This window comes from Camellia sinensis, chromosome 5, assembly GCF_055761805.1.
Source record: "Camellia sinensis isolate YWXY chromosome 5, ASM5576180v1, whole genome shotgun sequence".
Lineage (NCBI taxonomy): Eukaryota > Viridiplantae > Streptophyta > Magnoliopsida > Ericales > Theaceae > Camellia > Camellia sinensis.
Window position 1 is genome coordinate 141,733,053 of NC_138965.1, and position 23,314 is coordinate 141,756,366.

At 40.6% G+C, this 23,314-nt stretch overlaps 1 protein-coding gene across 1 annotated transcript; it reads left to right on the top strand.

The window, feature by feature from the left end:
- The first annotated feature begins 1,637 nt into the window (after positions 1-1,637).
- On the top strand, positions 1,638-6,022 carry LOC145791734 (uncharacterized). The gene is made up of 6 exons (XM_082872157.1): positions 1,638-2,325; positions 2,746-3,207; positions 3,303-3,610; positions 3,685-4,090; positions 4,174-4,379; positions 4,461-6,022. Exons 1-6 carry the CDS (start codon positions 1,638-1,640, stop codon positions 5,112-5,114), a joined length of 2,724 nt encoding a protein of 907 aa, XP_082728283.1. The 3' UTR covers positions 5,115-6,022.
- Positions 6,023-23,314: the final 17,292 nt, after the last annotated feature.

Below are 23,314 nucleotides of genomic sequence, written 5' to 3' on the forward strand. Positions count from 1 at the left end.
ATGAACTGATGGTAACAAAGTAGAAAGTAACAAAGTAGAAGGTAGAAAGTAGAAAGTAAGTTGTTGTGTTGTTGTGTTGTTTGTAACAAAGTAGAAAGTAGAAGGGAAAAAACTACACAGAAGTTACAATGTAGAAAGTAAGTTGCCACCTGTCGAAGTGCATATAATTGAAGTTACCACCTGTGCCCAGGTCCTTTTAGCCTTTCCTCGACAGATAGACTCCCAATTCGTTCATGTTTCCTCTTGGAGGGTGGCCACTAAATCCATGAGCACTGCCAGTAACTGCTCCAGCGTGTAAGTCAGGTGGCATGCAAGATTCAATGTTAGTTGAATGGAGCAGCTGTTGGGAGGATGTGGGAAAAATAGGTGCAAAGAGGAATTTTTAATCTAATATCCAATCAGAATGTAGGTGAAAATATGAGTGAACTTTTTTTTTAAAAAAAGTAGTTCCCATTTTTTTGATTATAAACCCGAGATGTATATTTTGTTTTTGATATAAATAAGTTGTGTATTTTCGTTACGTAAAATGTAGGACAACAATTGTGTTTAAGTCATTACAATACAGAAAAAGGTTATTTCAAACGTATTTTCAAGTTTACCGACATTGAATATATTTTGATTAAATTACAGGGAAAATTCAATATTTGGCAGAGTTTGATGATTCATAGTCAGGGGCAGTAACTGTGAGTGGCCAAGTGTTGCGGTTCATTGACCCAGTTTGCAAGGACTGTGGTTGTGTTTAGTGGACAATATTCTGTCGATTTTTGTCTCATAATGATGAGGGACATGCCCCACAATGGTGAAAAGGAAGGTCGACAGGGAAGAGTCAATATTTGGCAGAGTGGACTTGAAGATTCGAAGTCGGGGCAGTTACAGTGGCAGTTATGGTGTAGACGCGTGGGATCATGCAATGATGGGCCACAAAAACAGTATACGGATATCAATACTAAACCTCCACTTCTATCTGTCGAGCTCCCTTTTCTTGTGTTTATTTCATGGCCACCAACTGTTTTAAACTTCTGTCGACAGAGCAAGGCTCCTGCTTTGTCTCATGCTTCCTCCTGAAAGTGTGCCCGCTAACTCCGTGACTGGTGGTAAAAACTTCCCCTATCACTTCTAGGTGACCCACATGCAGAGAGCCCACTTTCAGGTCGTGGACATTCCTTCAGACTTGGCCATATGCCCTCGATTAAGTGGACCATCTGTCGACAGAGACTGGCAAAACTTGGTGCAAACAATGGCCCCCATGTTCAAGTTAAATATTGCGGAAGTGATTGAGACCCCCCCAATCACCACCACCCCCCCCCACACACACACGTGGGGGCTGCTGTTTGGAGAAGGAAAAAAAATAAGAAATTGAAAAAAAAAAAAAGTGGCCAATCAGAGAGAGAGGGGGTCATGGGGGTCCAAGTCATATGATATTTAACTTCAACGAGGGGGCCATTGTTTGGGCCCAAAACAAACATAAAGTACAGCCCAATATAAGAGCTTTTAAATATACTGGCCCCATCATAAGCTATAAAAGACCCACCCTTTCAACTTCAAACCACTTCATTTCCCTCTGATTCGAACTCCCCAGACTGTACTCCTTCTCAACCATTGCCGTTCAAAACCAGAGCACCACAAAACCCTAAGCCATGGCACCGAAAAAATCTCAACCATCTCCATCTGAGGAGAACAATGAAGACCTACTCCGCTTCCCGGACCCTATCAGAGCACTTATCGCTCCTCTAAAATTTGTTGCAACCCTATTGCCCAGCCCAAGCTCTGTCGCTAAGGCTACTCTAGGCCCTACCTTCGCGTCTTACTTCCCAGACGAGCTAGCTCCATACTATCCCCTTGGTAATGGTGAGAACCTTCTTCTCAACCAAGCTGGACTCAAGTGGACTAACTGGAATGTCAGCAAAAACCCACTCAGAGGGTGGAGGTCACCAGACTCTGATTGGCGAAGCTGGGCCAGGAGAATTGAAGGTCACGACGCCGAAGTATGGAAGCACCAGGGCATTGCTGAAGCAATTAGACTGTCGACTAAAATTTATGACGTGGAGAAAGGGCTGATTGCTGCTGCTGCATGCTTTTGGTCGCAGTCTAGTAACTCCCTACTCCTCAATTTTGGTATGATTTCCCCTACCATCTTAGATGTAGCTCACTTGACTGGTCTGCCAATCTTGGGCAATCCAATTCATGCTCTCCTTGAGCCTCCAAAAGTGACATTTACTTTAAACACTGACATGTGCTATACAGATTTTGCCAAAAAATACCAAGGCAAGCGTGGTTCCCCTGTCGATGACAAAGAAAGAACTGCTTTTTACTTACTTTGGCTTTGTGAGTTTCTTTTTTGTGTCCCTGGGTACAAGATCACGAAAGAATACCTCCCCCTTGCCTTGTGTATGCAAGACGGCCAACTTATGGCTTTAGCCCCTTATCTTCTTGCCACCCTTTACAAGGCCCTATTTTCCTTTGTCGACAAGAAGATTTCTGGCAACTGTGGTGGCCCCTTCTAGCTCTTCCAGGCCTGGTTGTATGCCTATTTCCCTGAGGCACGACCCCCACCACCTAACACCTTGAAACCTGTTTGCCACTCCTATTCTGAGCAACTGCTCACTTATAACAGCCATTCAAAACTCACTTTCACAAATCATCTTACCATGTTTTACAACCTTCCTTCGCAGAGACCTCCCAACCTGTACATGCCATTTCAAAACTTTGAATTCTCCTCCAGTAGACTTCGCTTCCTCTTCACAGACCCTTCTGATTTACACAATGAGCAAGTCCAAGAACAAAATGAGAGTTGGAGACACATTCTCACCTGTAGACATGTCTTGGTTGGCTGTTCCATATCCTCCGCCAAGCTATCCAGCTGCAGTTTTGAGACATACTGTCCCAATCAATGGTCCAGGCAATTTGGTTTTTCCCAGGCTATCCCTTATCCTTATTTCCACCCAACCATCCATGAGGAGATTGGGTCCAGAATCCACTTGAAAGATCCTACACAAGCTGAATCCATTCTGACAGAGAACACCAAACTTTTCCAAGATTTTGGCCCCTTCTTCTTCAAACCTGCTTCGGACTGCTCGGCTGCTTTTGACCATTGGTGGGGACTTATGACTGCCATTATTTTCTGCAAGCCACTTGAAAGCTGCCTTAACGATACTTGTATTCATATTCAGGGCCGCATATCCTCGCCTTCCAAGCTTAAGGCTACAGGTATCCTTCCTTCATATACTTCATATCCCTGACTGTGTCATGCAATTTGTTTTGTTTTTTTCCTCTACAACACTAACTTGTTTAACCCTTGACAGCCAAAATTGTGCCTGCTGCTGAACCATTGGTTAGGGACCAACGTAAAGGCAAGGATCCAATGGATGCAACTACTCAGACAAACACCCCCTCAGTTCCGAAATTAATGGCAGACTCTTTCGCAGCCGCGCAGACACAAGCACAGAGAGGAGCTACCACCCGTACCCCTGCTGAGACAGAGGTCACGGCGAAGAAGAGAGAAGAGCCTTCCACTACTTCTGCTCTAAGCACAGACCTAAGTGAGTGGGATATCCCTCTCAGCCAAATGGTTGGCGAAACAACATCAAATCCTTCAGGGCAGCTCTACCAAGTAAGCCTTCACTTTACATATTTACAGCATCTGAATTTGCATTCACGCCCGACTGATCACTTACTTTTGTGCAGAGAAAAAGAAGGAGATTACTCCTTGCTGCTGCTGATGATGACGATGCTTCCACTTCTCCTCAACACATTCATCAAATTCCCAGTCCAATCAGTAATGTACCCACAGAACCCACTGTACAACCAACTCCACCACCACCTGAAGCATCGCAACAAACTTCCTTACAACCTGCTTCACAGTCTTCGCCACAGCAATCCACACAGTCTGCATCACAACATCCTTCCACTTCTCCTCAACACATTGTCCCTTCTGTCTCTAGCCCTCAACCATCACCATCCAACCCCTCCAATTCCCAAACGTCAAACAAAGAATCACAGAGGATTGAATTTGACATTTCAATCAACAGCCAATCCTCTCCAACAGATGACAACACAAAATCCCCTCAACCAGAAGTTCACCACAACCAAGGTAAATAGAAATACAAATGTTACTGTTCGTTTGGGAAAAAAAAACTTCTCTTTAAGTAACTGGTATTGTTCTCCAATTTACAGGGATGGACATAATACAGGACTCATCTCCACGACCAATGGGCGAGACAGAACTTGAAGGTCCTCATGACTTTCCCCTGCTAGCAGAACCAGAGAAACACCCTCAAGGCGCTGATGCTGCCATTTCATCAGTACCAGAAACAACTCGTCCTCATGCGACAACCACAGCTGAACAAGGCCAACCGTCTGCGTGCACGTTATCAGGACAGGTACTACCATTTCCAACCTCATCCTATTTACTCTTTATTACTTGCAAGCATATATTCTCACCAAACTATTAATGTTCACAGGCCGTCGGTCCATGCCAGGATATTTGGGCCGAAGTTTCTATTCTTCAACAAGATCTAGACGAAATATCCCCATTGCCTCAAAGGCTACATCTGTTTGATGCTGAAACTCAACAAACCTTAACCACCTTCATCAACCTCATTAACACCCCAGTTGAAGAAATCATTCTCCACAAACCTGATGAAACCTTGGCCTGTCTTTCTGCTGTTGTAAACCTCTCCCCTAATCCTTTCAACCCCATTCAACTAAAGCAATTGGCCAAGATCATCACAGAATGGCCAACCCTTTCAGAGATGGTTCAGACTTGCTCGAAGGATATTCAAACCAATAAGGATTTCCTAAACGAAGCCCACACCATATCTACTTCACTCAAACTCAGCCAGCAGACCTCTGCAGCCATTCTTCAGCAACACTCAGCACTTGAACTTGAGGAAGCCAAACTCATGGCAGAACTTGCCTCTGTCCGGCAAAGAAAGACTCATCTGCAGCAGCAACACGACCAGCTTAATCAAGAAGCAAGGATGATGCTCTCCCAAATTAGACATCGTTCTGCATCCATTCAGACAACTAAAGCTGAGTTGGACCAAGCCCAAGCCATGCTGGCAGATGCTCAATCAGAGTGGGGTGTTCTAGGCGTTCTGTTCCCCAAATCCTAGGCTAGTTTATATATGTATTCTTTTGTATTGCACACCTAGGAATGATTTGGAAAGGTAGGAATGATTGCCTTTTTAATGATAAGATTGTTGATGGGCCTGAATTGGCTGAGATGGTGAAAGTGAGGGTTGCACTTTGCTGTAAGCAAAGTTATAGAGGCCTACAGTATTCAGTGGACGACATATATTGTATTCTGGATAGTATCAAAGTCTCATTTAGGGGGTGGTGTTTGGTGTTTTTTGAAACTGGGGTGCACGAGTTTGGTCAAGCTGTGGTATGCAGGATTTTGGTCAGTCTGTGGTATTACCATATCTTCTTGGTGGCTACTTTTGCTCTGCTGTGCTTCAATGTTGCTATGCTTTGCCTTATTTTTGGCTTGTTGCTCTGGCTTAGTTTATGGGGTCAAGCATGCTCATTTCTGGTTGCTGCTCTGCTGTGCTTCAAATCTGCTCTGCTATATATGTACTCTGCTACTGCTATATGGGATCAACGAATAGGCTTAAGTCTGCTGCTGCATATTGGCCTTTTTGCAATTGTTTGAATGATGTTTTGGTGTGCTGTATTGGAAGTCTGCTCTTGGATTGGGGAAAGTTATTGGAGGTTTGCTGCGGGCCTTGTTGTAACTGTATTGAAGGATCAGGCTCAAGTCTCAATGGAGGTTGAAGGTTCAGGCTCAAGTCTCAATGGTGGCTGTATGGTCTGAAGTTTGTTCATGCTGCCTTGGAGTTTCATCTGGTTGCCCTGTTATGTGGTTTTGTGAGGATGGGCTTGGAGTTACATTCTTATTGTTTTCCTTCTATTTTTGTTTCTCTTCGTTGGTCTCCAACCTCCTCTTTGTTGATGTATCATTGACACCTTGTATGTGCTTTTCCATCAATACAGTTTTTTGTTTTGCTGAACAAAAAAAAAATTGAATATCAATACTCTGTGTTTTTAATGGTCTGTTGTATGGTTGTTTTTATTTTTTGTGCAATTTTTCACCGTTTGTGCATTTTTATGAAGTAATCAATTCCCCTTCAAAGTGCATTATAGTCACCGCTATTTGTTTGTTCTGTGGGCTTTTTTTTGCTTTGTTTTGGACAAAATCATGGCATTCAAAAAAATCGAACAAACATAATTCATATGGTAAAAGCGAACAAACATTACTACTTTCAACTTGCATTGTGTGTTGGACAAATATCACATTGCACTGGACAAACATTACTATAGTCATTTGGGCAAATATGACATTGCATTGTTTGTTTTGTACTGTACCCATAACATTGGAATTATGTGTATCACATTACGTACAGGCCACGATAAAAGCAAACAAACATGACTACTTTCCCTCGTTTGTTCGAGTCCCAAACATTGGAATTATGTGTACAATCAATACGCGTGGGAAATTAGTATTATCACAGCTGCGACCTAAAAAGTTGTCACGACAAGCTGATGCAGTAATCCAGTTGTGGTTGGGCATCGAAATTACACTCGTACTGGCAGGCCATGATAAAATCGCTGCACTATTTGTTGTAATTGCAATCAATCACATGCACGAACGATACTCGCCCATCTTTGTATTGTTCACATCCATAACGAAGTCAAGCACCAACTTCCGGCGCACAGAAGGATGAAACTATGTACAGAAAGCGAATAACACAAATCAGGTACAGTTACAGCGGTAGGGAATAAACGGATTTATTTCGCAATTGGAAATTAAGCAGTACAATGTACCTTGTGTGGACCGCTGGGTATATCAGGCCGCTGCATGTACTTGATCACAAACATCCCACAGTCGAAAGTGCTACAAATGAAATGTAACATTCAGTTTCTCGTAAAATATAAGCAGGTTCGTTAAATGAGTGATTCAAGAGTGAAGTCAATGTGACGCAGGGTTTGTGGATTACTCGTCCAGCTGTTGTAATGGCCTTTGTTCTAACATGCACACCTCAAAGGTACGCATGTCTACAGCATATTCATTTCCAAACTGTAGTTGCAGTAAGGCATGCATTGTTTGAACCTGTTGCAGAATGAGACGGTTAGTTTATGTGAAGGATGTGACAGTGTGGAAGTAGATTTGTGAAATTCAGCACGACATACCAACATTTTTGCTGTGTTCAGCTTGTTGGTGTCCAGTGTGGCGGATGCCAATGAGTCAAATAGGTACGCCACACGGTCCACCATATCTATTTTTAGGCACACCCAATGTACTCCTCGATAATTGAAAGGCATGTAAATCTACACATAAACATAAACACAAGTGAAGACATTGTTTAGAGGGCATGCGAACATGTACGCACTTTCATATTTACATTGACATTCAAGTAAATGGGATCGACATTCATATTACCGACGTCCATATTAAATCTACTAGCTTCAATGGGATGGACATTCATATTACCTTCTCACATGCATCAAGCACCCCAGTATATCTGTCATGTCCAAAATATGATTTGACCATATTTTCATGGTTCAGAGGTTGAGTTTTTTGATTTAGTATCAAAGTCTGCATGTTTAGTGTGTAAAGTTCAGTCAGCCAAAGTTTTCTGAAAATATGTCTTCTGCAATACACAACCGACCTAAAACACTTACTTACCGACAAATATACTGGAAAGAACCACGCGGTATGCCTCCCGTCTTTGTGTACTTGCCGCTGTCCGTTAGTCAATTGAACCGCGACCAAGTTGATTGGCTGGAACATTGTAACAGACCAGGCAACTTGCGAAATAAGGTTTTCCATTTGTTTAAATGTAATACGAAATAACAATGTCCCTACATGGATATGTCCATCATGCAAATATAGTGGAAATAACATTGTCAGATGCCACGACTTACAGTGTCGGATAGCCATGCCCCTGGTTTCAGCGTGCGCATGTCACGTCGCGTAGCACATTCGCAAGGCATTTCATGCAGATTCATAGACACGACAATGTCCCTACATAAAACGTATACATCAATCAGTAAGAAGCAACCTACAGCCTAGTAAAACTTAAACGTATCTGGCTTAACTCTACAACATAAGATTAGTTTTTCCTGTTGTACAACTATGGCAGATATTCCTGATTCTACTAGGCTCCAATCCAATGAAGATTAGTTTTAAGTTTTTAAAAAACAAAATGAAAAGACAAAGTTTTAGATATTACAACTCATGACATGTCCAATAGTATTTGCTAAAATAATATGTGAAAATTGAAATGCTCATTTACAGGTCAGCAAGTTAAAAAAAAAGAAACACGTTTTTTACAAACTGGAGCCAACAATATCCCAAAATGATCAAAATGGAAAATGTAAGCAGAGTAGAAGAAAATAGGTAGGGAAAATTGCACTTCATTATAAGTTCTCAAAAAAATTTGCAAATCATTGGTAAACTTTATTAAGTTTCATAATTAAAATTATAAAGGTTTCCATGAATGTGTAAATACTTTTGTGAAAATATCAGTGGTTTGCAATTTTCCCAATAGGTACATGTGTGCAGGATAAGACCAAAAGAAGAAAACTTCAGACAGGAAATTTAGCCACTGATCTTTCCGTAGCCCACTGCATTAAATTCAAAGAGAATCCTACATACGACATGGATAAACCCATCATAAACCCATCAAAATCATAGAGAATGAAAAATTAAAGAACTGATACCTACAAGAATCAAATAAACATAGCACGACACATGAAAATTGTGGAATTCAAACTTATTTCACAAATACTACGGAACAGGTTAATTGCGAGTACTAAACTCATCCGTACCTTTCATTGTTTCTGTCGTCAAGTACAGAGTCAACAACTTCGTCTTGGGCCACTGATAAAACCTCTCTGCTCTCCAGTGTTATCAAGTCCTTCTATCAATATAAACAATCAAGTAACATCAACTCCTCCTATTAATATAAACAATTAACTAACTCACCACTGTTCAGAAATGTAATTTGCAAAGTACATAACACATCCTTATGCATCTAAAATTGGTGAAGCGATGTCTAACCTCTGAACGGAACCGCTTGTCCAACCTGTGCAGTTTGGACAGGAGTTTGTCCGAAATCTGTAAGACAATTGTACAACATTTGTTACTGCAAACTTGCAGTAGAATGACAAATATTAAAATACAACACAAATAATGGTTCTATTATGATCAGTAATGCTGTCGGCATCAATTGGTAATGAAACATACGAAAGGTGAAGTGATGTGGCGACTTGGGAATTTTTCGGCAGTAAGTCGAGTACTTATTTTGCTATCGTTGCACGAATGCATATCCCCTACGTCTGTCGCTTCAACACCTCTTCCTCTTCCTTTTCCTCTTCCTCTTCCTCTTCCCTTTCGTGTGCCTGTTACAATTTGTCCCGCTCCTAATGTTTGGGCAACCTTACCAGCAGAAGGATGCACATTGTCTGCTTCTCCTCGCATTGGTGGCAAGGTTTGCAAATCATCAAACGAAGATAAACTCTGTTTTGCAACGTTCTTCATGGACAGAAACTGAACTGAAAGAGATTTGCTTTCTTCGCTTGCGTATGTTTCCTCCAACGCAAGGCGACGGTTGTTGTGCATGTCCCCAACTTCTTGGACGGTACGCAACTGTCCAACGTGCATATCAATTATCTCATTGGACAACATTCCATTCACATAATTGTCCTCCCAATCCACCCCCTGTAAATCTTGAACATTACCCTCATTTGGGCTACCATAATAATTTGGTAAGACCACGCCGCCATCATGCAACTCGACTCCCATGGTAGGGTCAACACCCTTTTCCTCTGAGCGAGCCAATTGTGCTGTTTCCGATAAACCTGCCAGCACTTGCTGCATCATTTGCTTCATTTCAGCAATGTGTGTCTGTTCAGTAAACGGTTGTTTCCCAGACAATATAGCTGCAACCAGTTCGTTCAGCATTCCTTTCAGTTCACCAATACTGGAGGATATGTTAATGTTACAATTTCTTTCAGTCGACTCCACCTAATCACACAAACACATACATTAACCTGGTACGATATTTCATCTTCAAGTAACCTCTGTGAACTGTGTGAAGCATGTGTACTGATTGGTTTTTCTTACCTTTGCATTGTGAACAGCTTCCTTCCCTCGGAAATTGAGCAACATGTCCCTTATTTCCGCATTGCTGTGAAGCACTTGCTTCATGGTTTCCTTCAGTTCACCAATGTCGGTCTCAACCTTGCTCAAACGAACATCATCAATCCATGGTTTCTGTTTGTTATTGACATGGTGTGTGTCAATTGCGTCATCAATGTTGTTGCTTTCCGCTTTTGTTGGATGAAACTCCACCTAACATAGTTGTCAAATCGGGATTCAAATCATAAATGAAAATGGTAATGCACTGAATCGTTAATCGAGCTCAACTGTGAATCGTAAAGTTTCCGTCTGCTTTCTTAAGTTGCACACAACATATGTGTACACACTTTACATATTAAATATATCTAATAAAAATTAATTACTCCATTCGTCTGAAATGGAAAAAAAATGTTGTTGTAAATGATGCTCATCTGGTGTGGATAAAAACTTCACAGTCGATCCCATGTTTACCACTTTATCTTTTACCAATTACATAAACAAAGAGAAACTTTCAATTACAAACTAACTAACAATAACTGAACGACAATGTTTTGACCTTTTTACAAGGTTAAAAAACCAAAATCTTCAAGCTTTTCCAAAAATCTGACTTCAGGGCTTAACGAAAATTCATTTCGTAACAGAAGTAGTACATAAAATTGAATTTGTAAGGCTACAACATCGTCCACATGGAAACTTCATGTTTTCCCCCCAAAAGTTCGAGTATTTTAGAGTAAATAGGGAGGGACAAACTGAAAATATGACGTACGCTAAGGAATGGGTCACTGTTTGTCGGTGTTTGTCACCTAGTCATAGGAACACATATTCTGTCTGTCACCGTTATCCATAACACAGGTGGGGCAATGCTGTCAAATGTGCAGAACGAATGGGTTGATTACCTCATGTTGCTGCAACATTTGCTTCCTTCCCATAAGTCGCCTCGTCTCCCGTATTTCGGCATCACCCCAATCATTTAGCCGAGGGATGGAGCGTGTAGTAGCCGACGTACTCTTGCAGGGAGGGCCAAAACGATCCAAGTAAAATAGCTGCATTGTAAGGGGGAAAAGATATTTACTATACACTTCCGGGCAAAGTAATCCGTATTCGCTAACAATGCATACAACTTACAACACAATCATATGTATGTGTTTATGTGTCTCGATGGCAGAATCCCCATGCAGCTTTCCGGTTCAAAAGATAAGCTTTTCGTGGTTACAAAAAATGTGGCCCGTACAGGTATATTTGTCATGCTGTTCAATAACAGGTAAGTTTGTATTTCGCAACGACTGCCATTTTATTGAACCATATGCACAGCAATGGATGAAATATGTAATCGGCATGGTACAAACAAACAACGGTCGATTACGTTACCATTAGAAGGAAAACACATCCAGTTGCCTGGCGCTGAAGTTTCATCTTATACTTCCGAACACCTTTCACAAGGAATTGCAGTGTCACCTTTGCCCAATTACATGCCCCCATACCGGTCACGTCCTTCACGGCATGAACGAACGACAGGCTCAACGCGGTCATTGTGGTAGGACACAACATGGCCCCCAACACGTACAGCGTAAACTTCCGCCGAAACTCGTCATCCGCACCATCACTCTCAGTCAGATAAACTCTCAACTGGTTCAAAGGAATGATTCCTTTAACAGCTCCAACCTCTTCGTAGATATTGGGATATGCGTCTATTGAACCAGTGAACTGCACGTCATTGCCTTCTGACCGTATACCCAATAAGACATGCACTTCCTCACAGGTGAGCCTCAGGTGACGGCCATGAACAGTCAACGAACACGTGTCGGGATCGAAGTTCTGTACCAACCATTGGCACATGTTGTGATCTATACGGGTACACTTTAACCCCAAGAGGCCACCAAACCCAATATCAATGACTGCCTGCTTTTGTGCTTCGTTACACCGGTTCACGATATCAAAAATTGCCTTCAATGATATGCGGACTTGCATTTTACTCTGCAATGTGATTAACGTGAACATTAATACAAAAAAGTAACCAACATTGTGTCGATAGCAGGTCCTCCCCAAATGCAGTTACGAAAACACTAAGCACGTAAGTACCTTTGCAGATTTCTTTGCAACTTCTTCGCCCAGTTCCTTGGCACTTGCCTTAGCCATGTCCTGAAACCTCTTCTTCTCATCACAGGGGAGTTCCTTCCACCTTTCCCCAATATCCTTTCGGCTCTGTAAGTGTTACACCAACGTGACGCACATACAGGACAAAAAGGAGCTGTAAGTCCAAAATAATTGTCAGCAAAAGTTGTATCACTCGCAATGTGTGCACATTTTCTGGTATTTACATATGTTTGCACATACAAATTACTATTTCGCACATAGTTGAAATAAAAACGGACATGGAATTTTACAAATAATCGGAGTTTATAAGAACATGCAATATGGCTTCTATGACTGCTGGAAATCGCTGAATGCGACACAATAGAAGCACATGACTGGTGCGCGCATGGAATAGAAGTCCATACTTTGCTATCACAGCAGTCACGTGTTTCCATCACGGTACTCTACTTACTACATGTCTGCACACTAACCATATTCGGTCCGGCGTTGTCTGCTTCTCGTCTTTCCTTGAATTGTTCCTGGCTGCAACCATTGTCAATTTCGGCGCAAGTATATGTTAGATATGGATGGATATATATACATATACGTACACAATTTGTGACACAAACAAATTTGGTCCCAACTACATAATAATGCATCCGTAATGTCCAATTTTGGTTGCTAAAAATATAATAACCACATCATTTCTGCAACAACAATTATAAATGGTCCAAATTATTTTGGCCCTTACTTTTGGTCTCTAAAATCTTAATTTCTTGTGAGTACAAACTGAAATCTGCACAGGCGCAAGCTATGAGTTCAAAATATGTAATGTAGAATTGTGAAAAAATACTGTCACATGTTTCTGACGAGAGGGATTCGTACTGTGAGCCGCTTTGAAGGACACGGATCGAACCTGTAAAAAATAAATGGCCCAAGTGGCCGCTTTCAATGAAGGGGCTCGGTAATGTCAACCCTTTCCATTCCTGAACCTTTGCCACTTGCCTTCAATGCTTTCCTTTGCCTGTAACAAATATCAGCGTAAATGAAATTTTGTTCAAGGCCAAATTACATCGGTGGTATGTACGTTTTGTGCATCCTATCATCTTCATCGGTTAACTTTCAAGTTAGTCAATCTTGCCTTCCCATTTCAAAAGTTGTGCCATTTTCGTGAAATTGGTAACGTCGTTTTCCGTTGTCACCGAAAATGATGAACCGAAGTGGTTTAGTATAACTCAGTGAATTATGGATTTCACAAATGCTCTCCGCAGAATACGCGACATGTGCCGTATGTGCACATATTCTGGTAAGAAATCGACACAGTTTTAATCCATTACACGAAATTCACGGTGCAATTTGAGGCTATCGCAAATGTGTCAAACTCAAATCGCACAACCTCTTGATGGCAGTACATAACGGCACAATATGCCATACACGAACAGACCGTGGTATTTAGTAGGTACAGGAAACATAACCTTGCAAACCTAACTGTATCAAATACTGAACGACATAAACTCACAGTTGCTTCGCATTGTCTGACATGTCGCCCATATCCAATTACGATAATTCCTGCAAAGAATTGCATGCAATATTCATAAAGATGCAGAAAGAACGTTACTCCCACATTGTAACAAAACGAAATTGACTGTTAACAACTTACAATCAACGGACCATTGAGTCGTACGTGCATTGTACGAGTGGTACTTTTCGTTTATTTTCAAGTACGATATGTTGTCGTTAATTTATGCAGATATGGCATGCCACTGTTTTACGAAAATTAATTGGCCATATGTTGTACTCGTTTTATAGTATTTACGACTTGAAGCCCGAATCAACAACCAATGCGCACACTTGAAATAGGGCCACATCGGACATTCAACCCAACAGCACCCATACGCAACTTACCTTCATGCAGAGAAATAAAAACCCGACTACACTGCTCAACGAAGACCGTCTGTCAGTTTGGAACTCCTCAATGGCAATATCAGTTTGTCACCCGTGTAGTTTGTATACCTAATCGTACGTATGGTTTCAATTACCTAAGGAGGAACAGTTTCATAGTTCATAAATGGTAATGTCGTGCGAGTGGAACACAGTAGGTCATAATAATAATGTGCTCCGAAATAAAAAATAGACAGACTCACACATGCCCGAGAAAATGGTGACTGTTACCGTCGGCGACCTGGCGCAGTCGAAATGGAGACACAGAGAGAGAGTGTGTTACTGGAGGTGGACAGCAAAACCGAAATGGAGAGAGAAGGAGGGACAGCAAAGTAGCCGAAATTTGTATGGGAAATGGAAATGAGTTGGTGAGATTAGAAAGGCTACGACATGTGTGTCATCATGAAAAGTACTGCGTCTGTGGGATTTCAAAATCGCTGTCTGCCGACTTTGGTTTTTGTTCCAAATTTGGGAGGGAAACAGAAACGTACGTGACACTACATATTAAGGCCAAGTTTGGCAAGTTAGGAAAAAAAACCAAAAAGTCAAAAAGTTATTACTATTCACAGGAAGTCAAAAATTACGCCTACACAATTCCGAATTCTAATTTTGCCTTACACATTAATTTATACAATTTTGTAATACACATTTTTTTATAAAAGTCAAAAAGTTAACCCAAACATCCACATTTTTTTCATCCACAAAGACAAAAATTGCACTTTTTTAGTCCAATTTTTTTCCTCACTTTTTAAATATAAATAAATGTATTTTTTCACTTTTTGTGAAATATGAGTTCCGTTTGGGTTAGGGGTTGAAATGATGTGTGTGAGAGGTGATGTGACTTAAAATAATGTGATCCAAGTAAAAATATTGACTTTTTGACTTTTGGCTTTTTGTAAACATGCCAAACCAGCCCTAAAAGGTGGTTAGGAAGTTGCTATTTTTATGTTATTTTAGTATTTTCATATTTTTTAAATTTAATTTTTTGTGTTTTCAAAGTAATAGATTTTGTTGTACTTGGATATGATGTTTGTGACAGGAAATTTGCACTGATTATGTGTTAATGCTGTTCGTCCCAGTGTATGGATCAGACAGGTCTAAGCTCCTCCAGGCCGTGTCCAAATGATCAAGCCCACCAGATAACCTGCAGGCAAGTTCAACGGGGAACGGAGTAGTCCCCTAGCGAACTCTCCGACGAGCAAGTTGTTGGAAAGAAGCAGAGTATATGGGAGAGGATTCCAGATAGAGAACTTAACCTTTTTCTTGTCTACAACATTTGCTTATATCCTTTTCTCATCATTTCGTTGTCCCTTCCGACCTGCTCTCCTTGCCGAAAGCCTATGTTGTAGCTTACCTTGCTCAGGGTAAGGGGGTCCTGTTCCGACGGAGAGGTGTTGTCGTAATAAATGCTTGCCTCAAAGGTCATGGAGGTGGTGCCAGTGGTGGCGGCGATCGTCGTAGGGGGCGCAAAGGTCGTCCCCGAAAGGCAAGTGGAGGATGAGGCTGTTGGCCCTGGGCCAAGGAGGGAGGGACAGCCTCAGGGGGGTCTTGTACCTCAAGAAGGAGGAGTCGGTAGGACCGCAGGGCGGCTGGAGGGAGAAGAAGGCCCAGCCAGAGCAGGGGTAGATCACCTTGTAGGGATTGTAGAAGAGGCAGCCTTGCGCTCGGCCTCCAGCTTCAACGAGGCTGAGCTGCTAAGGGGGTTATACTTTGCTCAAATGGAGGTAACCACCTTAGCAGGGGCCCTGCTGAGGAAGGCGGGGGGTGCCAAACTCAAGGCAGATGAGGCCAAGGCCCAGCTTGCAAAGTTGAAGGAGAAGAGTGCAAGTTGGGAGAGTGCCCACACTGAGCTGCAAACGGTTCAGGCGGAGCTGGAGGACACACGCCGCTAGGTTGTGTCCCTCGAGTTCCAACTTGCTGGCGAGCAGAAGAAGTTCGACGAGGCGCAAAGAGCCTGTGCCGCCGCGGTCGAGCGACATGAAGAGGCTATGAGCAATAATGAGGAGCTGGTCAGGCAGAAGGACGAGGTGGATAGCAGAGTGGGCGATCTCCAGAGGGAATTGGAGGGCGAGCGCGCCAAGGCAGGGAGGAGAAAGGGAGGCTCCATATATAGGGACTTGGAAGCAGAGAGAGTGAATAAATCAACTTGATTTTTTACAGGTATGATATACTGAATAAATCAGAAAATATCAACGGTTTGGATTATCAAAATTGGGCCTAAAAGTAGGCCCGAAGGCTCTGCAAGGACGGGCACAAGGAGGGGCTTGCAAGGAGAGGATCCTTGTACGGGGAAAGGGGGTCCCAGTCTTAATTCATTCTGTCTTTTGTTAGTGATTTTTTGGCTTATGGACTAAAAATTAAAATGAAGACTGTTTGGTTTGTTTTTAGGAGAGTTGTTTTTGAAAAAAAATTTGGGGAGAGAGTTTAAAATTTTTTTGGGTTTGTTCTTTTAAATAACAACAGGAGCTTGACAAAATCAAAGCATATTGATATCAAGTTCCTAGTTGTAAAAGAAAGAGTGCAGAGTGAACAGATTTCCATAGAGCACATTAGGACAAACTCCATGATAGCGGATCCACTTACGAAGGGACTACCACCCAAGGTTTTTCATGAGCACACTGCCCAGATGGATGTTGTTCTATTTGAGAACATTCTGGTTTAGTGGGAGTTTGTATTTATATTATTGCTTTATGTCAGCCTTGAATTTTATCTATGTAATTTGATTAATTTCTGCAGAAATGAAATATTCTGTTTATTACGCTCTGTTACGTATTGTGAAGTATTGATCTCAATAAAGTTAAGTAGGACCAGTTGGAAATAGGCATGTATGGATCACATCACATGTAATTTCCATGCTACGCATCCATGATTGATCTATGTCATTTAGCTGTATTAGTATACGTGACCATTGGTGGGTCGAGTTACGATTGATGTAATGAAGACCGCTTTGATCCTATATTAATATAGTTAATGGACAAGATTGTTTGGATACCCTCAAGTTATGATAACAAATTTCTGAGCTCAGTAAAGTTAAGCACATTTTTCAGTATACATATGTGGTCCAGTGGGAGATTGTTAGATAATGTCTCAATGGGACCACATAATTGAATGTGGTGTTATCATTTATAAGAAGCCTACAATTTAAGTGATTCAATTTCGTTAATAGGCTTAAAGGTATATGTGTTATGGACCTAATGTGTAGATACTAGCTAGTTGTATAATTTCTATTTCTATGAGAGGCAGAAATAGAAATTAAAACATATTGGTTAAAATTGGTTTTCATTCCTTTTGAACTTCCACAACCTTTCAGTTTTGAAAACCAATAAATAGAAATTAAAACCAATAATGGTTAAAGTTGGTTTTCATTCATTTTGAACTTCCACAACCTTTCAGTTTTGAAAACCAATTACAACCTTTAAAAGGTTATGGTCCCTATTCCTTCCCAAGTGAAAAAGCTGAAAAAAGAAGAACACTGCCATTTTATTTTCTAAATCCTCTCAAGGAAAAACATAAGGCACCAAAGGGGAAAGGATTAGAAGGCAATAACATAATCAATAACAAAGAGTTCATTGATAATCACGCTTCCGTTTAACCGTTCATCAATGGATTCAGGTATGTTATTTTGTCTTGATTTCTTGATAATACACATGGTAAATGATCAAAAGTGTAAGGTTTATGTTCTGAAATTTATGTTAACAATGGTTGTGTATTTTGGGAGAGTTTTTTTTTTTGGAGTTTGGGATGATTTGATATTTTGGAGAATTTGAGTAGATGTGTGTGAGAGAAAAAGTGATTGGAAAGGAGAGAGGAGAGAGAAAAAGTGATTGATTGATATCTAAGTGAGAGAAAGTGATTTTGAAATTTTTTTTACAAAACTAAAACCAAACAATTTTTTAGAAATTTTTTTCTTTAAAACTCGTCTCCCAAATGCAAACCAAACATAAATTTCCGTTTTCCCGCTCTGCTATACAGGTTATACAGAGTATACACCTCAATCTCATTCTCACTCCCCCTCACTGTCACACTCACTCCTCCTCCACCGAACCCAGCCTCACCGGCGACCACTCCCGACGGCCACCCACTCGTAAACCCAACCCACCGCTGTAGCCCTCATTTTCTCTGCTTCGCGAACCATAGCTCGACCGCGACCACCATCGGCTGTAGAGAAGGAATTTGTTGACGATAATGTGGGCTTTCAGGCCATAGATGAACCAGGTTCGTCCTCCAAACGCTGAAATAAAAAAGTTAGGGTTGTGATTCACAAAATATATTTGAAAATTACTGTTATGCAGATAGATAAATGGTATGCTTGAAAAATGCGGCACATATTGTGACGAACATTTATGCATTTACCTTTTAGAGTTAAAGTATAAATTTTGCAGAACGTAGTATGAATACGCAGAAACCGATCCAACATAAAATGAAAGGATCACATCTTTGCAGAACATAGTATGATTATGCAGATTGATAATTAGTTGAACGAATGCATATAGTTGTGTAATTTTCAATGTGTGATTGATAATGTGATTTTGCTGAATTTGTTGTCAATCATGCATGAATTGTTGTAATGAACTGCTATCAACTAATGTGTTAGCTGCGTGACTTGAATTAACTATTATCAACATTGGTAACTATTATCAAACTAAACTTAAATGTTCATAACTATTACTGATTTGTTGATAAGTATTTCAGTGTGCTTTGTTGAAAATCACATGTGTCATTTGTTGATAACTATTTCAGTTTGATAACTACTGAATCACAGTCTCCAACAATCTGCCCCTAATCATTTCACTTCAGCATGATTTGTTGATAATAGTTGTTTAACATGTGTGATTGATAATTTACTTGACATTGACCTGAAATGTTTGTAAAACTGCCATGCTTGTTCAAATTGAAAATGCTATGTGTGTAACATGTGTGTAATTAATCACAAATGCTATGTTTGAAACTGCTGTATTTGTTCAGTTTCAAAATGCTACGTGTGTACATTGAGCTGCGATGTTTGTTAAAATGCTATTAACAGTTTAGTCTGTGTAACCTCTGTGCAAATGCTATTGAACATGGCAGTTTGAACAAATAGATATTTTCAGTAAAGACACACTCTGTCCCTCAAATTAAGCTAGACCTGCTATTAACCCCATCAAACAGAAGCATAGCAGACCACTACAAATTTCTCATGTATGCGGATTTAAAAAATGGCTTCTTCTTCTAACATTAGCAACATAAGATTACAAACGAGGCTGTGCAATTGTGGAAGAACCGCTGCCATACGTATTGTCAGAACAATAAGAATGGAAATGAAGGGCGTTTGTGCTTTGTTTGCCCATCAAAATATGTAAGTATGTATTGGAAATTTTAATCCTTTAGTAGTCACAGTAATATTTGTCGTATTCAACTAACTGATTGTCATGCATTGTAGAGTACCACTCCCACTCCCCATTGCAATTACTTCAACTTCGTGGCTGAAGATAATGAAGGCGTTATGTCCACAATCCCTTCCAACACTAGAGCTGGTGATGCTTTAACAGTAGAACACTTCAACGATGTAAGGACGAGGCTTCATGACTTGGGAAATGACCATGGTCGAAGGCTTGAAAGGATAGAAAATATAATCAAAGCGATGGTGTATTTCATTATTTTTTCTAGGGCCTTGCTACATGCCCCTAATTTTTGGCCCCCTAATCCCCCTAAATTTCAAACCAAGGCAAAAAAAAAAAAGGGTAAAAAAAAAAAAAAAAATTTTGCCCAAAACGACGTCGTTTGGGGCATTAGGGGGATTAGGGGGGGCATTTTTAGGGGGACAAATCATTTTCCTATTTTCTATCACTGAGAAATGATTTGTCCCCCTAAAAATGCCCCCCCTAATCCCCCTAATGCCCAAAGCAACGTCATTTTGGGCATGTTTTTTTTTTTTTTGCCTTGTTTTGATTTTTCGGGGGATTAGGGGCCCCCAAATTCGGGGGATGTAGCACAGCCCTTCTATCATTTTGTACTTGATCATGTAACTTTCGTACTTGTTTGTATTTTGGGAAATTGAATGGAAGTTTATACCAGTTTTTGTTGTATTGTACTTCATTATGTAAGTAATGTTTATGGAATGAATTTTATTATGATGTAACTTATGTAACTTACTTAATAGCTTTGTGGAATGAATTTTATTATGGAATGAATGTACGGAATGAATTTTATAAGTTATTATGATGTGACTTATAATGTTAGTCTGTAATGAATTTTGGGAAACATTGGTGTCATTGTAAGAGCTTTGTGGATGCTATTTGGCAGATCTGTGGACGAATTTTGTGGATGGTATGTGGATTCATTTTTGTGGATGCTCTGTGGATGAATTTTGTGGATGCTTTGTGGATGACTGAATTTTTTCGGTGCATTGTCACTTATCTGTGGCCTGTTTTCTGTTGCAGGTTCTCTTATCTGGGTGCATCAATTTTGGTTATAATGAACAACTTCTGTTATGTGTTGCAGGTTTGTTTGTAATTAACAGATTTGGCAAATCTGTTATCTGTCAACTAGTATCTGTTTGTCACTTATCTGTGGCCTCAACTATTATCTGTTAGCAAGTTGAAAGCAGATATAGGATGCGTGGTACATTTCTTCACCATCGTGCTGACTTCTTCATTAATGAATATCAATACTCTGTTTCTGCATGGTCTATTGTATATTTTTTTGTTTGGAGGGGAGCTGATTAGTTCATAACAATGCACAATGGGAGAAAAATTGGTAATGCACAGGTTGACCCCATGGGGTATGCTTCCACACAACCGTCGTCTTTGAAAAAACAAAACATTTTGTGCCCATATTGATGGTAAGAGTGTATGAGACCGTTGGCTGGTTGTGCACAATTTTTGTTTGCAATTACAACTTGTGATTCCAGTCAATGATTCCGACACTTAAACCTTGTTGTCCATATTGAACGATTCACAAACATGAAGTAATCAACAAAACGTAGGTTAATGATAGTTTCTGATATCGGTCATTGACATTACAAAAAAATTACCTTGTCATCGTACCAACAAAAATCATAAGACAGATTTTAGTCGAGGACGGTGACCCAAAAAAATACCTTCAACAAATCATTTTGATGAAGACGTTAACGCATGCACCGTTGCAATGGTTAGCAGAGTATGACGGTCTGTTAGTTTCTAAGTCGTTTATTTTCGCGCGACGATGCCATCTCACAAGACTACGCTTACTATGTCATACACATGTCCAGGTCTGGTAATCCTTGCTCAAATCAACAACTTCGGAGTCTAAGTAATCTGAAAGGTCAGGGTCCGACACCAGTGCAGGATCCTCCATTATAGCCTTTATCGCAGATGCCGGGTTCGATCCATGTATCTTCGACTCTGCCTTTGCGTCCTCTATCTGTGAGTTCCTAATGAGTCGATGAGTCATTTGATCAACCTCACTTTGCAAACGATGCCTAAGTTGGGAGTCGCTGACATGAGGGAATTGCCGCTGCATTTCAACCGATCGGGCTTTTGTGACCTTCAGAAAAGCACATCGACAGTGGTGTTCACACTGAACTCATTTGGCAAACAGTGAAACTGGAATTCCAAAATACTTCCCCAGGCAAGCATCTTGTATTGGGGTGCAGTTGTAATCCCGTAGAGGTTCAAAACTCCACAGTGGGAACCCTGTTTCAAAGAAACGTCGATCACCGAAGGAATCAATATACCCAGCTGCATAATCCAATTCTGGTGACTTCGGTCGGGAGCTGCTAGCCGTTACAAGTGATTGTCTACGACCACGTTTACCGTGGTGTGCATCCATAGGTGTGAAGCTTCTTGATTGAGTCCAACTTTGTTTTCGCAGGTTCACGAAGAATATATGGACGCAAAAACAAACCCAAATGCAAAGGAAACAACACTGGTTGCAAAATTTTTTGCGGTTGGTAGTAAATGTTAAATTACCTTCAACCCATAGTCATTAATACGTTGGTGGTAGGTTTAAAGACGTGAACACACTTATTGTTGTTTGGTGGCAACAACTACCCAAACTGCGTAAAAGCAACTTAATGACTGCGGGTATTGCATTTAAAGGTTCGGTGCAATTGGAACGGCATATGTATCTGATAAGAGCAATTTTGCTAACCTTTATGGATGAGTAGACATGTAATTGGGTTGGGGCACAAATACAAATGACGAATGTGACTGTATGATGAACTGTGGGTGTGGAAATCAATGACAGTGGGATAGTACTGATGGAAGGTACAATGCATGTGTGTTGGAAATGCCAAATAATGGACGATCAGGGGTACTGAACGGATGACTTGGTGCATGCAAGAAGGAACGAATTTTTGCAAGATGAATTCGGCCAGTTTGAGAAATTAATACGATTTATGTCACAATGCATGAGGTCTTCTGCAAACATACAAGTCATGTACCATATATTACAAATACTTACAGCATAGTGTTGTGTAATATTATGAATCTGTACATTCCTTTAAAAAAGTAGTCAGTAAAATAAACCATACACATATTCCTACAAAATGTCCGATTCGAACAAGATTGAAGCTATTGTTGAAGCTCATGTTGCTCCTGTATTCCAGCAGTTGCAAGCTATCTACGAAAGGCTGAATGAAGTGGACACACGGTTGTCAAGTTTGGAGCGGCAAGTCGGCGCTATCAAGCAGAACGTTGATTGGCTGACCGATGACAAATTGGCGGCGGACGAAGCGAAGTCTGATAAGACAATGGATGAGGACAGTCAGTCAGATAGTACGGACAACTCTTCAGAAGACGCTGCTGATGATGCAGCAGATATGTAGATTTGATTTACTTTTTTTTTATCCTTCCCTGTAAGCCATGAAAGTTTTTTTTTGGCTGGAGTCATATGTGCTAATGGGCTGATATATAACTTACCTACGAAGAGTATTGAGTTTTCATTCATAATGTGGTTTCTTTCATTTTTGAAAATTAATTTTCCCTTTTTTGTAATTAAATTATAAATTAACTTCGGTAACAAAAGCAGCCGTAAATTATATACAGTTACAGTCGCATTCATCCGAACAAGAAACATGCGTAAACAAAATAGTACTAAGTCAGCAGCCACGTCGACATGTTTGATCCATGTTTACATCGACATGTTTGATCCATGTTTACAGTTGGTCCATATTTACATCGTCCAGCAAAAACAATA

Coding starts and splice junctions, on each gene's coding strand:
- LOC145791734 (XM_082872157.1), top strand. CDS start 1,638: ATGGCACCGAAAAAATCTCAACCATCTCCATCTGAGGAGAACAATGAA. Junction 4,091..4,173: donor AGAAGTTCACCACAACCAAG/GTAAATAGAAAT, acceptor TCCAATTTACAG/GGATGGACATAATACAGGAC. Junction 4,380..4,460: donor CGTGCACGTTATCAGGACAG/GTACTACCATTT, acceptor TAATGTTCACAG/GCCGTCGGTCCATGCCAGGA.